Source organism: Mauremys reevesii, linkage group 20 (assembly GCF_016161935.1).
Source record: "Mauremys reevesii isolate NIE-2019 linkage group 20, ASM1616193v1, whole genome shotgun sequence".
Taxonomy (NCBI): Eukaryota; Metazoa; Chordata; order Testudines; family Geoemydidae; genus Mauremys; species Mauremys reevesii.
The window spans coordinates 11,806,165-11,820,388 of NC_052642.1; the positions used below are offsets into that span (position 1 = coordinate 11,806,165).

General features: G+C 43.7%; 1 protein-coding gene across 4 annotated transcripts in view; it reads left to right on the forward strand.

Annotated features, from left to right (window-relative positions):
• The window catches only part of GALNT17 (polypeptide N-acetylgalactosaminyltransferase 17), a 285,432-nt gene extending 278,173 nt beyond the window's left edge, over nt 1-7,259 (forward strand). For 3 of the 4 annotated variants that reach the window (XM_039508487.1, XM_039508491.1, XM_039508492.1), the window contains 2 exons: nt 5,369-5,536; nt 6,217-7,259. In XM_039508487.1, coding sequence (XP_039364421.1) covers nt 5,369-5,536; nt 6,217-6,345 — 297 coding nt within the window. In that variant the 3' untranslated portion in view covers nt 6,346-7,259. Of the gene's footprint in view, nt 1-1,737; nt 1,843-5,368; nt 5,537-6,216 lie in introns of those variants that run through there. The other variant, XM_039508488.1, reaches the window with a different exon arrangement.
• The last annotated feature ends 6,965 nt before the right edge of the window (nt 7,260-14,224 follow it).

Here is a 14,224-nt window from a genome sequence, read left to right on the forward strand (position 1 = left end):
CCTTGCGGTCAGACACATAGTGGAGCTTGTATTGCCGATTAGATTCTTTTTGCTTTTGCTCAAAGTATCTCCAGGCCCACACTTGTCTCCTGGCCGTTGTTGTTGTTTTGTTTTGTCTGTTTGTCTCCTCTGTTTATCTTCCCTTTAGTGTTCCTTCTTTCATAGAAGGCTTTCATTCATTTCTAGGTTAATTCATCACCAAGCGTGAATGATGAGAAATCCCTTTATCCTGTAATTAAATTGAATCTGCTCTTGGACTCACTTTCTTAGCTTCATCTTTTAAGTGATATATCATTACTGCAAAGTGTTTTGATGATGTATTACAGTCATGTCATTGGAGTGACAGAACAGTGGTGATATATTAGCATAATAGAAGGCACTATAATACAAGATAATGTCCATCCAGCAGTGCCTTCCATTTAATTATAGGATAAAATATGTTTTCCTCAAACAAATTTGTTAAGCAGCAGGATGCTGGGACAAAGCCACTAATAGTGAGATAATCCAGAAAACTGTTGTATCATGGGGGACAAGTATCATTTAGATTGAATTATTTAAAAAAGAAAATACTGTACTCTTATGTATTGTGACTAGTTGAGAATCTGCCCTCTGCAGAAAAGAAGCCAAACAACTCTAAATTATTTTTCAGTAGTCAAGGAACATCATCAAGACTTATTTCCCAGGTCCTAAGAAGTCTAATTAACTTTCTTCCATCACAGAGGCGCAACCAGGCAGAAATAGTAATCAAAGAGCGTATATTGTTAATGTCAGGTTTACAAATGAGGAGATCAAACTGAATGATGCATCAGTGCATTTGTAGAGTGTGAGGCTTACCCAACTGTGTTTAAATTTGCAGAAGCTGCAGGTTAGCTAAATAAATTATGTAATCTTTACTTTACCCCTCCTTCCCTCTTAAAAAAATAGGCAGCTGCGACCTCCTTTGAACAGAGACATAGCTCCTCCATCCTCTTCGGCACTGGAAAGATATTTAGAATAGTGATACTTGGAGGTTCCAGGGCCAGGCCCTTAGCACAACCTCACTTATTAATTTGGGGGTTAGGTTATGCAACCCTTAGGTTGGTGAGCATTTACTTAGAGGCACAGTCTCATGGGGCTACACGTGGACATGTTCAATCTTGCCCAAAGTCAGCAGTTAGCCTGAGACAGTGTAACTCCACATTAATTTCCTTTGGTCACTAGGTTGTTGTGTTTTTTGTTTTTTTAAGGGTTCCTTTTGGATTCCTTCCCTTTTCCCATTTTTCCCTCTTACTTCTCCTCCCCCCCTTTGTAAAAATCCTCACATCATAGTGGTCTGATAGGGTTTGTCTGTACTGCATGCTAAGCCCAGGCTCAGGTCTGCGTCCAAGTCAGACTCACTCAGGGCAGCAGGCACTCAAGACCTCGGTTCTCAGACCCTGCTGAGGGGGTTGATCAGAGCCCCCGAAGTCCCACTGAGACTCAGGTCCAAGCTCTGTTTTACAATGTGGACACAGGTCAAGGCATGGACTCAAGTCAGAAGTTTTCAGTAGGGACACATGAACATGACCGAGAGACCCAGGTTCAGCAATTTGAAACCCAGGCTTTCCGTGCTGTGTAGCTGCTCAAGCACTGGCTTAGAAACACCCAGTCCACAAGCTGGGTCTCACTCCGGTCTATAATGCAGTGTAGACCTACCCATAGAAGTCTGTTACAGTAATTCCTACGGTTTTACTTCCTCTCCTTCTCCCCAATCCCTAGGGATGTCCATACTCCGCTGCAGCACGTTCAGCCCCTGCCAGTGCGGGACCCATTCATGAATACGAACAACATGTTCTGTAGAAGTTAGCAGTGTCGAGTACATCCGTGAGAAGTAACATCTCACAGCCTACCATTTTGATCTGTGGAAAGTGTGACGTCCAGCACTCCCCACGACTTCTGTGCACCCTCACTTGCTGAAATGTGGGCTGGGCCACCTTGGTGCACGTAGTGGGGCGGGGCGGGGGGGAAACAGTGGTGGAGGCAGATGAGCTGGGGAAGGTGGCCAGGCTCCCTGTGGGAGTCAGGCCTAGGCTTTGCATGCAAGTTGGGGCCAGGTTCCCTGGGGGACTTGCTGCCCTGGTTCTGGGGCAAGCTCTGCTGCCACCTGCGTGTGGTCCTGGCCTTCAATGGTCCCTCTCTGCCAGCTGGTGTGGGCCAGGCTCCCCAAGCAGCAGCAGCTCCTGCATGACCACAGGGCCTTCACCTTCCACTTCTGTGGGTGAATGGGACCTGGGAAGAGCACAGAGCTGGGACAAGGGAGCCCTGGTGGTGCCAGCCCCCCACAGTGCCTCCAGGGGTCAAACCACTCAGCCATCCCGCTTATAAAATAGATTTTAGGTCCTGCATCCTCCCCAATCTGCCCACATACACTTGTCGTCCCCCCAGCACCTCTGCCCTGAGGGGCCTGCGCTGAAGGCAGAGTATGTTACTTCAGCTGAGGGCACCAAAACCGCAACTTCGACACCGGTGGCCATAACTTTAGAACCAAAACAGCACAACTGCCATTCATCCTTCAGTCAGAACACAAGAGGACTTGTACTCCTCCATCACTTAAGCTTATTTGAAAGTCACACCCTTAAACTTATTTAACTCATCAAGACACGTGCACAACGTTAACTCTCCGAAACAGCCTTTTCCAGCAGTGATGCTTTCCAGGAATAACTGTCGTCCGCTTTGAGCTGATGAAAAAGACTGAAGAGTAAAGCAATTGCAAGCTCTGTTTTGGTTGACAGTAAGCTAGATCAAATAGTAAACAATATACTGAAGTTGATCCAGAAATGCATTCTAGGTTTTATTTATCTGGCTATTATACCAAATAGGTTGCACATCTACTATATCCACTGTGATAGATTTCTCATAAGATCCGTGTTTGTTCTTCAGATTATTTCATTTTCCCATTGCCCTTTGCCCTCAGGACCTGATTTGATTTTTGCTCTCGTTACTTTTCCCACCACATTAGGAGATAACATCTAAGCACAGAAATTTTATTGCCTTGTGGGCACTAGGCCAACAGGCTAAAGAGAAGCTGACAAACATAATGAAAGGAAAGATGCCTAATACAATAATTATATACATGGACACTAAGGTTTTAAAAGCACATAAAGAAAAATACTTGTACTGCATGCTTGTGCTTGTCAATGGATTTCTTAAAGTCACAGTTTTAAAGGAAGGAGTTTGATATTTAGTCCTTGAAAGATTTGTGAGCTACTGTTAAAATACTAATTCAGTTTGGTTGCTTTACGAAAACATATGCTGTCAGTCAAGACTTTCACTGCTGAGGATTTGAAACATAAAAACATCAGCACCAATAAAAACAGATAATCCAGAATTTCACCATTCTGCAATACTTGATTTGCTCTTAGAGTAATTCTAATGCTCTGTTCATATGGTAGCCTTCTTTCCAGACAGTCTGATCACACGTTGCAGAGTTGAAGTAATTAAGCTCCATTGAATCAGGTGAGCTTTATACCTGTTTTGTGAACGAATAACCTGAGGCACAGAGAGGATAAGTGTCTTGCCCAGGGCCTATTCAATGAGTCAGTGGCAGAGTTGGGATTAGACCCCCAGCAGTCCTGATTTATATTGAGCTGCATTAACCTCTAGAAAGCCCTCCTTTCTGTTCCACAGACCCAACCCTAACACCACTGATGGCTCTGGTGAAAACCACAGGGAAAAAGAACTTGTCAATGCACAGTCAGGGGAAGTTTGACCATGAGGTTACAGCTAAAGGGTCATATGTTCTACTGCAGCAGAGCTTTCTTCAGCGCAAGAAGAGCATGGTGGGCAGAATGGCTGGGGGACAGCGGCCTTTGTTGTGAGTTACAGTAGCTTAGGTCTTGCTTAGATTTACAACACTAATATAATGTTCTTAAGGAGCCCTACTGCAGTGGGGGCTTGGCATGGCATAGCCCTCTCCTGTCCTCAGCCGGTTCGAGCCAGAATCCAGCCCCCTTTGTCCCACCTGGAGAGAGAACCTGGGAAGTTCAGCACCAAACCTACCACAGCCCTGCCAAATGATCTGAAGGAGTCGATGAAGCTGTCAATAAATAACATGCTGTTATGGTCACTAGCCACTAGAGAGAGACAACCATGCATGCCAACCTAGAGCAATGCACTTGTGTGTCTAAACCAGCATAGTGAAGTAAAGATGAAATTAGAAACAAATACCTTAATAATCGGTATCTGCTTTTATTGGTTCAAGTCAAACCCCTTTACATTGTTTTTAACTTGATTTTGGATGTTTAATTATTCCAGCAAAGATAACCATAACTCCCAGTGTGATTTACTGCCTCTCTTTAAGCATCTGGGTCACCGATATATTCAGTTAATTAATGTGCTGAATACTTCTCATTTGTCTGCTGGATAATAGAGTGATTCATAATTTAAATAAGCAGCTGTGTATATCTTTCCCTTGAATTATAAAAGGCAGGCTGCTGTCGTTCATCTCTTTTCACTCTGTGAATTTAAATACATCTAGGGAAATATTTTTTTAAACAGTGCAAATATATCAGCCCTTTCTTAAACAACCATGCAGCTCGTTGGACAATCAACAACAAGAAGGGACATGAGTGGGGGGGGCAGTCGTCTTCCTATAGCTAATTTCTGCCCAGTAGCAAGACTTCATTCTTTCCATGGCTGAGGACAAGACAGCTCGGATGCCTTCCTCTGATGCTATCATTCAACATTTCCTCCAGAACAAACAGAATTTTCAGGGTTCATGGGAGGAGCGAGATATACAGTTATACACAAGCAGGATACTGATGGATACTCCAGTGTTTGTAAATGGTCACACCAAGAGGCTTTTATATCATCTATAGCTATATACACATATGGGGAACAATATGGGAGATCTAAGATTGGATCATTTCGTGAGGGACGTGATCACAAATCAAATCCTTCACTTGGCTATCCTTACCTGTTCGCTGCTATTTTCTGCCTATGCCTAGAATAGCTGGAGGGCTGCTCTGGATACACCGACAATGGCATTTAGTTGTCAAAAGAAGAACCCACAGCTAAGCATCTCAGAATCACTAGAATGGTACAGCATGCCCCAAAATAGCCAGCTGGTTGCAATCTAAAACCACCATGACTAGCATAGTATCAACACCAAATAAAGGCCAAAGGATCCCACCCCACGGGGTTGTTAGTAATTAAAGCCCAGAGCCATAAAGGTATTTAGGTGTCAAACTCCCCACCTGCATCCATCCGCAAAACTGAGCTAGAAATCTCCGGAGACAGGCTTTTGCATGTCATTCCCATCTCCTGTACTCACTAGCTCAGTCCCCTCTGCATCTCTTCTCTAATCACACTCGAGAAGTACTAACAGTCTTTTTTCCCCCCACCCTGTCAGCTTGCCCGCTACACCAAGGAGGGATACCTTCACTTGGGGGCCCTTGGGACCACGACTCTCTTGCCTGATACCCGCTGCCTGGTGGATAACATGAAAAGCCGGCTCCCTCAGCTCCTTGATTGTGAAAAGGTCAAGAGCAGCCTCCATAAACGCTGGAATTTCATACAGGTTTGTGAGGATGGGGCTTTCGCCTGCTTCTTCTCCCCCCTTTAACTATGGCCTGTGTCATGTAGTCTCTTCTTTATAGCATGGAGGAAGCATTTCTGCAGAGGTAGGGGCTACTAGCCAACATGCTGCGAGAGGAGGTGTTTTCATGCCCCCTTTGCTAGTTTTACTCACACCGAAATTGCTCAGCCTAAGAACAATTTAACGTTGGTGAGATTAAGGATGTTTCTCCTTTTTCCTATGTCTTGTACTGCTGGTGCATAAGGCCTAGAACTCGATATTCGCGTTATGTATCCGTGCAGCCATAGATTCGTTACAAAATGGCATCCCAGAATAGGATCGTGCAGACCTCAGAGACTGAAAATTGCCTTTGTCTACGATGGGAGTATAGTATATTGGTTAAATGTGTGTGATCATGTCTCCCTCACACAGAGGATAAGACCCTGCTACTTGCAGATTACAGATTTTCTCAGTTCGCTGAAGGGGCAGGGATATATACATTTAGGGCTGAAGGATCTCATGGATTATTTTAATGGATATTATTTCTTAGTTTGCATTAGCGCCCAGCCACCAAGTGCTAAGCACTTACCCAGCCCAGAGGAAGACGCAGTCCCTGTCCCAGCGATTGCATGCAGTCACCTATTGGCTACACAGAAGGTACTTACCTTTATCTTTGATTTTAGAATGGTGCGATCCTGAATAAGGGAACTGGGCGCTGTCTGGAAGTGGAGAACAAAGGAATGTCTGGCATTGATCTAATTCTTCGCAGCTGCACGGGACAAAGATGGACAATTAAAAACTTCATCAAGTAAAGGTGTAAGGGCCAGAGCAGTCTGAAGATCTTCACTCACAACACAAGTGACTTGGACCGATCAGACAGGGATCCTTTTCACAACTTTGGAAAGAAAGAAATATAAAAACAGAGCTTTATTCACGGTATCAGGAGAGGACCTTGGGGGAAGTGGGCATTCGTGGTTTGTTTTTTTTTATTGTATATTAGTCTCTCACAGCTGATTCCAACTGGGTGAAATTGCGTCAGAACTGTTATTTTTCGTCTAGCAAGAGCTCTCAAGGTATCACTTATATCTGCTGGAATGAAGCCTGTGCAGTCTTATGGACGGTTTGTTGACAGGGAAGTGATGCTTTCACAAATGACTTGACGCTCTTAGCAAGGGCCATCAAGGTTTATACCAGGACCAGAGTTAAGAGACCTTGGACTAACCCACTTGTCAAGCAAGAGCATTTGTCTGTATAAAACAGAAAAAATTGCCAAGTTTGGAAGCCTAAAGTGAGCTGCGTTAAAGTTCTTAGGTGTTTTTAAATGTCTCCTCTCTCCCTTTCTCTCACCCACCTTCTTCTTCAACCTGGGACAGGCATGCTTTAAAGTGACGGGTCTCAAAGGCATCTCCAAATAGCCCCTTGATTTTCCTCTCCCAGCAGCAGGATACCAACTATACATACAAAATGATGGGGCCTCAATTAGCTGTTACAACTCCAGAAAGCGATTTTGGCATCATCATGGATAGTTCTCTGAAAACATCTGTTCAATGTACTGGGGCAGTCACAACAACCAACAGGAAGTCAGGAACCATTAAGGAAGGGATATATAATCAGACAGTAAATATCATAGTGCCAATATAGAAATCCATGGTGCACCCACTTCTTCAATACTCAAAAAAGATATATTAGAACTGGAAAAGATACCAAGAAGGGCAACAAAATCTAAGGGGTATAGAACAGCTTGCATATGAGGAGAGATTAAAAAGACTGGGACTGCTCAGCTTAGCAAAGAGACGACTAAGGGAGGATTTGATCGAGGTCTATAAAATCATAAATGATGTGGAGAAAGTGACTAAGGAGGTGTTATTTACCCCTTCGCATAACACAAGAACCAGGGGGGGGTCACCCAATGGAATTAATTAGCAGCAGGTTTAAAACAAACATGAGGAAGTACTTTTTCACACAATGCAGTCAACCTGCGGAACTCATTGCCGGGGGATGTTGTGAAGGCCAAAAGTATAAGAATAAGAATTAAATAAGTTCCTGAAGGATAGGTCCAACAATGGCTGTTAGCCAAGAGGGACAGAGATGTAACCCCGTGCTCTGAGTGTCCCTAAATTCTGTTTGCAAGAAGCTGGGACTAGATGACAGGGGATGGATTACTTGATAATTGCCCTGTTCTGTTTATTCGCTCTGAAGCACCTGGCACTGGCCACTGTTGGAAGTCAGAATACTGGGCTAGATGGACCATTGGTCTAACTCAGTATGGCCATTCTTGTATTCTTATCTCATGCCAATTCCTTCATTAAACTAAATCAGTTGAAATAAAAAAATATGATCTTCTGTTGCTTCCCCCTCCACTTAACACACATGCCTCCTCCAGCAATAGCAAAACTTTGCTTCAGTCCATAAGGCTGTTTAAATTAGTTATCTCCCCTACCTTCCACCTTCTAACAGTTGCACTAACCCACCCCATGCAGAATGGATCTCCTTTTCCCAGGCCTTTGCCAAATGGCAGCCAAATCCCACCACCGCCCTTCTGAATGTGTTCTCTAAATACACCTTCCAGTTTTTCCCCCAAAGTGAATGCTGCTCCTTCACGCTGATTTCAAATAACTGCCCCATTGCAGGACCAGTCCAGTGTGCTCTTAGTGAGGAGGCCAGCAGAGGTTTCCTTGCCCAAGGGGCAGCCAATCAGCTGAACAGCAAGATGTTGACCAACCAACAGCATGTTGAGTAGCTGACTTGCTTTTCTCCACGCTGTAGTGACAGCACCAGAACTGACTATCCTGCAATTCTTCTTCATCCTATTGCTGTTCTGTTCTTTTAAAAGTGAGGATAATTATGCTAGTTTGCAGGTCATGCCAAGAACAAGTAAGAGGAGAGAAGATCCTACCAAGGCAATCCTCTGAGTGAAGTAGTGGGATTAATTTTTAAAATACACGTGTGACAAATAAAGACAAAATAATAATAAAAAACCCTCAACTTTGTAGTGCTTTAGTCCTACAGCCCACAGTGGGTGTTCGGGAGGGATAGCTCAGTGGTTTGAGTCTTGGCCTGCTTAAACCCAGAGCTGTGAGTCCAATCCCTGAAGGGGCCACCTAGAGATCTGGGGCAAAATCAGTACTTGGTCCAGCTAGTGAAGGCAGGGGGCTGGACTTCATAACCTTTCAGGGTCCATTCCAGTTCTATGAGATAGGTATAGCTCCATATTTAAAAAAAAAAAAGCACATTAATTGTACCATGTCTGGTGTATCTTTGTTATTATTGCCTGCTTACCACAATCCTGGCCTCTGTGAGTCTTCATGAGCTTTGGCTGAATCAGGTAAACAGAGAAATGAATGTAGTTTGTTTCAATGCTGATTTGCCACAAGTTCCTAACCTGGCAGTCATCAAGGCTAATTACAACAACACAATGAAGGTGGCACCGTCACATTCTCAGTTTTGAACCACAAGAATATTCACTACCCAGTTTATTCAGCCATCATAGGTGACCCCCCAGATATTGAGTTTGGGTCCCAGTGGCACGGTAATTGAGAAGAGGGAATAGTGACATCCAAGTTACTGGTTTTTACATGGACGTTAAAAGAATTCATTTCACATCAAGCTGTGTCTGTTGTAGGGAGTAGGGAGACTCTTTTCCTTGTCTTTCTCACAGAATAATAATTTTTCTCGTTGCCCTCTGGTCAGGGTGAGTTAAAATATATTAATATATGAGATGTATGTGTAAATATCATTCCCAAAGACTGGATGTACACAGAGTTGTTTGCTGCAGAGCACTCATGCCTGTCTTCCATTCGGGTCAGGATGAAGCTACCTTGATGTTTAATGAGTTTCATTTTCAATGCCATGCAATAGGTTTATAGCTGATGTTTTAGTAATTTATTGAACAGAAGCAGATGTATTTCATTGTCCCTTCTACAGCAATGAACATCATTGTTCAATCATGCTTGACAAGACTCCCTCATTCATTGGCATTTCTCTGATTTTTTCACCCTCGCTATCCTTAATGAAGTGAAATCTTTCAGTTGTCCTGAATTGCACAGTACGGAGTCATTGTAGAACTTCGCTCTCTTATTAGCTGTTGCATCATCTCTTGTGTAATAAATTTTAGCACTTACAAAAACAGCATGATGTGTATGTTTTAAAAGGTATGTAAGTTTTCCCCCTTGTTCATTGCCACTTTGTAATTAAAATAATTTGCCAAGAAACTTTTCACTGAAAAAACTTGCGGGGGCGGCGGGGGTGGGTTAAGCTACAAAATTAATGATAAGTGCAGTACAATTATCTCTAAATGAGCAATTCATTTGCTAAAGGTCAGCAGTGGAAATCATGTATTGCTTAGTGTTGGGAGAACTCAAAATGTTTCAACATAACCACCCCAAAAGTTTGCATGTTTATCTGAAACTTTTTATGACTATTCCAAACCCAGAGGCCAGTCCTGCCATACTTAGGCATGTAGGATACTTTAATCACACATGTAAAGTTACCTATATAGTTAGGGTGACCAGATCACCACACTAAAATATCGGGACACATTGGGGTGCCATCAGCCCTGCCCACAGTCCACCCCCACTCCTCCCAGTCTCCGCCCCCCACTCTGCCCCAGGTCCCGCCCCCCCTCCCCACTCAGCCCCCCCACTGCACCCTTCCTCATCCCCCAGCCTGCTGCTGGCTTGCTGCGTCCCTCCTCAGTCCCCCCCCCCCGGACTGCTCACCTCCCTACCCGCTCACTCGCTCGCCCACCCACCGCTCACCTCTTCACCCTCACCCCTATGACGCCAACTTCCCCTCTGCTGGGTGGATGCTCACTCACCCCCCGCCTCTCCCTGCCCATGCACTGCCCTCGCCCCACCTCCTTCCCCCAAGTCCCCACCCCTGCCCTGCCTCTTCTCCGCCTCCTTCCCCGAGCATGCCGCGTACCCGCTCCTCCCCCCTCCCTCCTGGAAAGTGCTAAGTGCTGCCAAACAGCTGTTGGGCGGTGGGAAGTGCTGGAGGGGGGAGGAGTGGGGACGCGGCATGCTGGGGGGAGGGGGGAGAAGGAGATGAGGAGGGGGGAGCTTGGCTGCAATTTTCCCCCTTGGGTGTTCCAGCCCTGGAGCACCCACGGGGTCAGCGCCTCCCTCCCGCTCGCCTCCTTACCTGAATATCAGGCCAAATGACGTCCCGATGGTACATTGATTGGGATGCAGGACAAAGGATTAAATATCAGGACAGTCCTGATTTTATCGGGACATCTGGTCACCCTATATATATAGTTGAGTCAGTGTTTGCAGGACTGGGTTCCCAGTGCATCTTGATAATTGGACTGCTGATCTCATGAAGACAGTTCTCTGTTTGAGTTCTGGTACTTCTTGTTGACCAGAAATAGCTCGAGAAGAACCTGTTGTTTCATCACTTCTGCTTCCAATTCTGGGTAGAACCAGGAAGTAAAACGGTCAGCCAGTAAGAATCATCTCTTTGCATCAGGCTTTGTCTGAAAGAGATGACTCTGGGGAAGAAACTGGACTTATTTTGTAATGGGATTCCATTTAAGAAGAAATTGTCAATGGGTATTTTGAAGCTCTTTGATATTATTATTTTATAAATCATAATATAAGTAAATGTAAGAAAATGAAAAGTGAAGAGGATTTTGGACGTGAACAAGGCATTTCTGATTTGGTGCTCAAATGGATATAGGTTTGGGGATAAGGAAGAAATTCCGCTAAATTGGTTTCCAATCAGCATACATAGAAGGCTTTAAAAAGATCAAGAAGAAAACTGCAGCAGACAAGCTTCTGGGTGCAATCCGGGCTCTACTGAAGTCAGCAGGAGTTTTACCACTGACTTAAACTGAGCCATGGTTTTACCTCTTGTAATTCATTTAAAGTTCTTACATTTAGGATTGTAAAATGCAGAGACAGGCCAAAATCAAAACCTGAGATCCAAACTTTGGTGCTTTTACAGATCTGGATCTAAATGTTGCATCTTGCATCTCTCTCTCTAGTAATTCATTAATTGCTTCAACAAGCAATGTCCAGGTGGCTTGCCTCCCAGGTAATTTAAAAAGGATTGGATGCCACTGAAATGTGGAAGGACTCATTATCCTCTGCTCCCTATTTAACACAAAGGTTTTTGGTTTTTTTTATAGAAATGGAACTTAGATCTTAGAAAAAGAAGAATGAAAGGGAGCTCACCTATGCAGATTAATTTGTCATTCCATCCCTCCATATGGTCTGTCAGTCACAAAGATAATGAGATTATATACTGAGAAGATGAGAAATCACCCAGTCAGAGGTATTGTTTGTGAGTAAGTCATCACACATAGGGGAGGGGCTTTTGGGGTTATGCTAAAAGCTCTTTTTAAGGGATATTACAAGACTAATGGAAGAACACCTGCATTGTCATTACTATATAATTTTGTAAGTTTCTGATTTTATAATGGACCAGTCTAGGTCAGAGGGAACTATACAATCCAACCTGTTTTATGGAACTTCAAAGTCAAAACTGAGCTTTTATTCCTACAGTCAAAACTCTTTAGCAGTAACTTTTTTGCCACTGCCCTGGACAGATAGCCAAGCTTTCAGAAACTTCACAAGTTTGCTTTCAAAGTCAAAGGTTTGACTCATGAACTCCCACTAGAAAAGCCTCTTTGCTTGACCACTAAGTAATTTGGGCACTCATCCAGTGCTAATGGGTATGGAGTTAAGCATTTGGTTATGCAGTGTGAAATTAAGCATTGTGAAATCCCTATAACGAGCGCTGGGAAGCAACTACTGAACTACGGTCTTGCTTTTGTGTTCAACGTACAGAAAGTTCATACGACCATTAGGAATCCCAGCTGAAATTCCAAGCCTAGCTGAATAATCCATTGAGGGCCAGACCTCCTTCATTTGAACCAAAGTATTTTGTAAATTTACACAAACAGAGTACATTTTTGTCAGGTTCATTGATCTGAATTTGTCCCCCTTGTAGCCCCATCCACCTGACAAGTGAAGAAAGGCAAGGTTTTGAGATCTTCCCCAGCTTTGCAGAATTTGCAGCTTTGGTGGAAAATTGAAAGTTGGGTTGAGCACTTTGGAGGTATTTATTTGGGGGAGATGGTTGGCAAAATCAGTCCCACAAACATTTACAGGCAAGAATTACACAAAGTCAATGGGGCTACTCAGGTGCATAAAGATACTAATGTGTGTAAATGTTTGGTGGACTAGGGCCTACAATGGAAGCAAAATAACGATGTTGCTTCAGAAACAGAATGACTAAATAACTTCTAACAAAATAGATTCGGTTGCTCTATTTGTGCTCATTAAAGATCCCATGTTTCTTTTTCAAGAACACAGGTGTTAACTGCAGTGTCCTGGATAGATTTCTTCACAAATTCCCATTATAGTTTCAACTAGATGCAAGTCCCTTTACTGTCTGTCTGAACTATGGTATGGCATTGCTGAACATCGTTAAACTCTGTGCTCTGGCCCTTGGTGACCACACTCTTTTCTCCAGAGGTGGGAGCACTGATAAATGTTTTTCTCCAAAAAGTGGTTGCACTTCAGTGGTAGTTAAAGTGACTTCTATATTGATTATCAGAGGGGTAGCCGTGTTAGTCTGGATCTGTAAAGAGTCCTGTGGCACCTTATAGACTAACAGACGTATTGGAGCATGAGCATTCATGGGTGAATACCCACTTCGTTGGATGCATGCATCTGACGAAGTGGGTATTCACCCATGAAAGCTCATGCTCCAATACATCTGTTAGTCTATAAGGTGCCACAGGACTCTTTGCTGCTTCTATATTGATTGGGACCAAGCCTACAGGCCTAAAACAGGCAAAACTTCTATTAACCCCAATGGGAGTTTTGCCTAAGGACTGGACTGTTTGATCTATAGATTATAAGCATGAATGGGCTTGATTCACATTTACCCTCTGGCTGCTTTCCACCCGCGTAAAGCCCCTTTACAATGCCAGGTTGGTGTAAAGAGGGGACCCTAATATAAATGAGAATCAGACCCTATAAATCTAATGTAGCTCTGCTTACTTATGCCAGCTGTGGATCTGGCCCATCTTCCAGTCTGAGATCTTTGGTAATTCATTGTCTGCTATATATTATATGTACTGTCAACAAATTAACAGTCGGGGCACTAGCTCTTATATCTCCTAATATGCTAAATGTTTGGTTGGAAGGAATATGAGAATTGTTACCCCAGAAGAGACTAACGGCCCTTCTACCTCAGTGCAATATCTTCAGCAGGGGCCTATATCAGATGTTCAGAGAAAGGCAAAATAATAATAATAAAAGATAATGCAGATGGGAGACTCCCTAGGGACTTCTTTGTTAATCCCACTTGGTGATCATGATGAGAGACATGATGGATAATAGCCCTGAAAACTTGTTTCCTAGCTATTGTAACTAGGTTTTATTGTTATGTTTAAGTGTCTTATAGGTAGCCGAGAAACTCTGCGGGAACCAATTCCTTTTTACGCTCTTCAGACAGGGTGAATGTGGTAATACCAGCATGTTTTGCAATACTAACATTCAGCTGGGTGGAACCCTGCAATGAACCTCAAACAACTTTGCATTTTGAGAGGCAATCTCTGAGGGTACTGTAGCTACACTGAGAATTGTATAAGCCTTCCAAGCTTTCTCTGTGTATCGGGGTCATTTTTCACTGCTCCTCTGGTACAAAGGGACCCTACTGCTGAGAAACCATGAGACG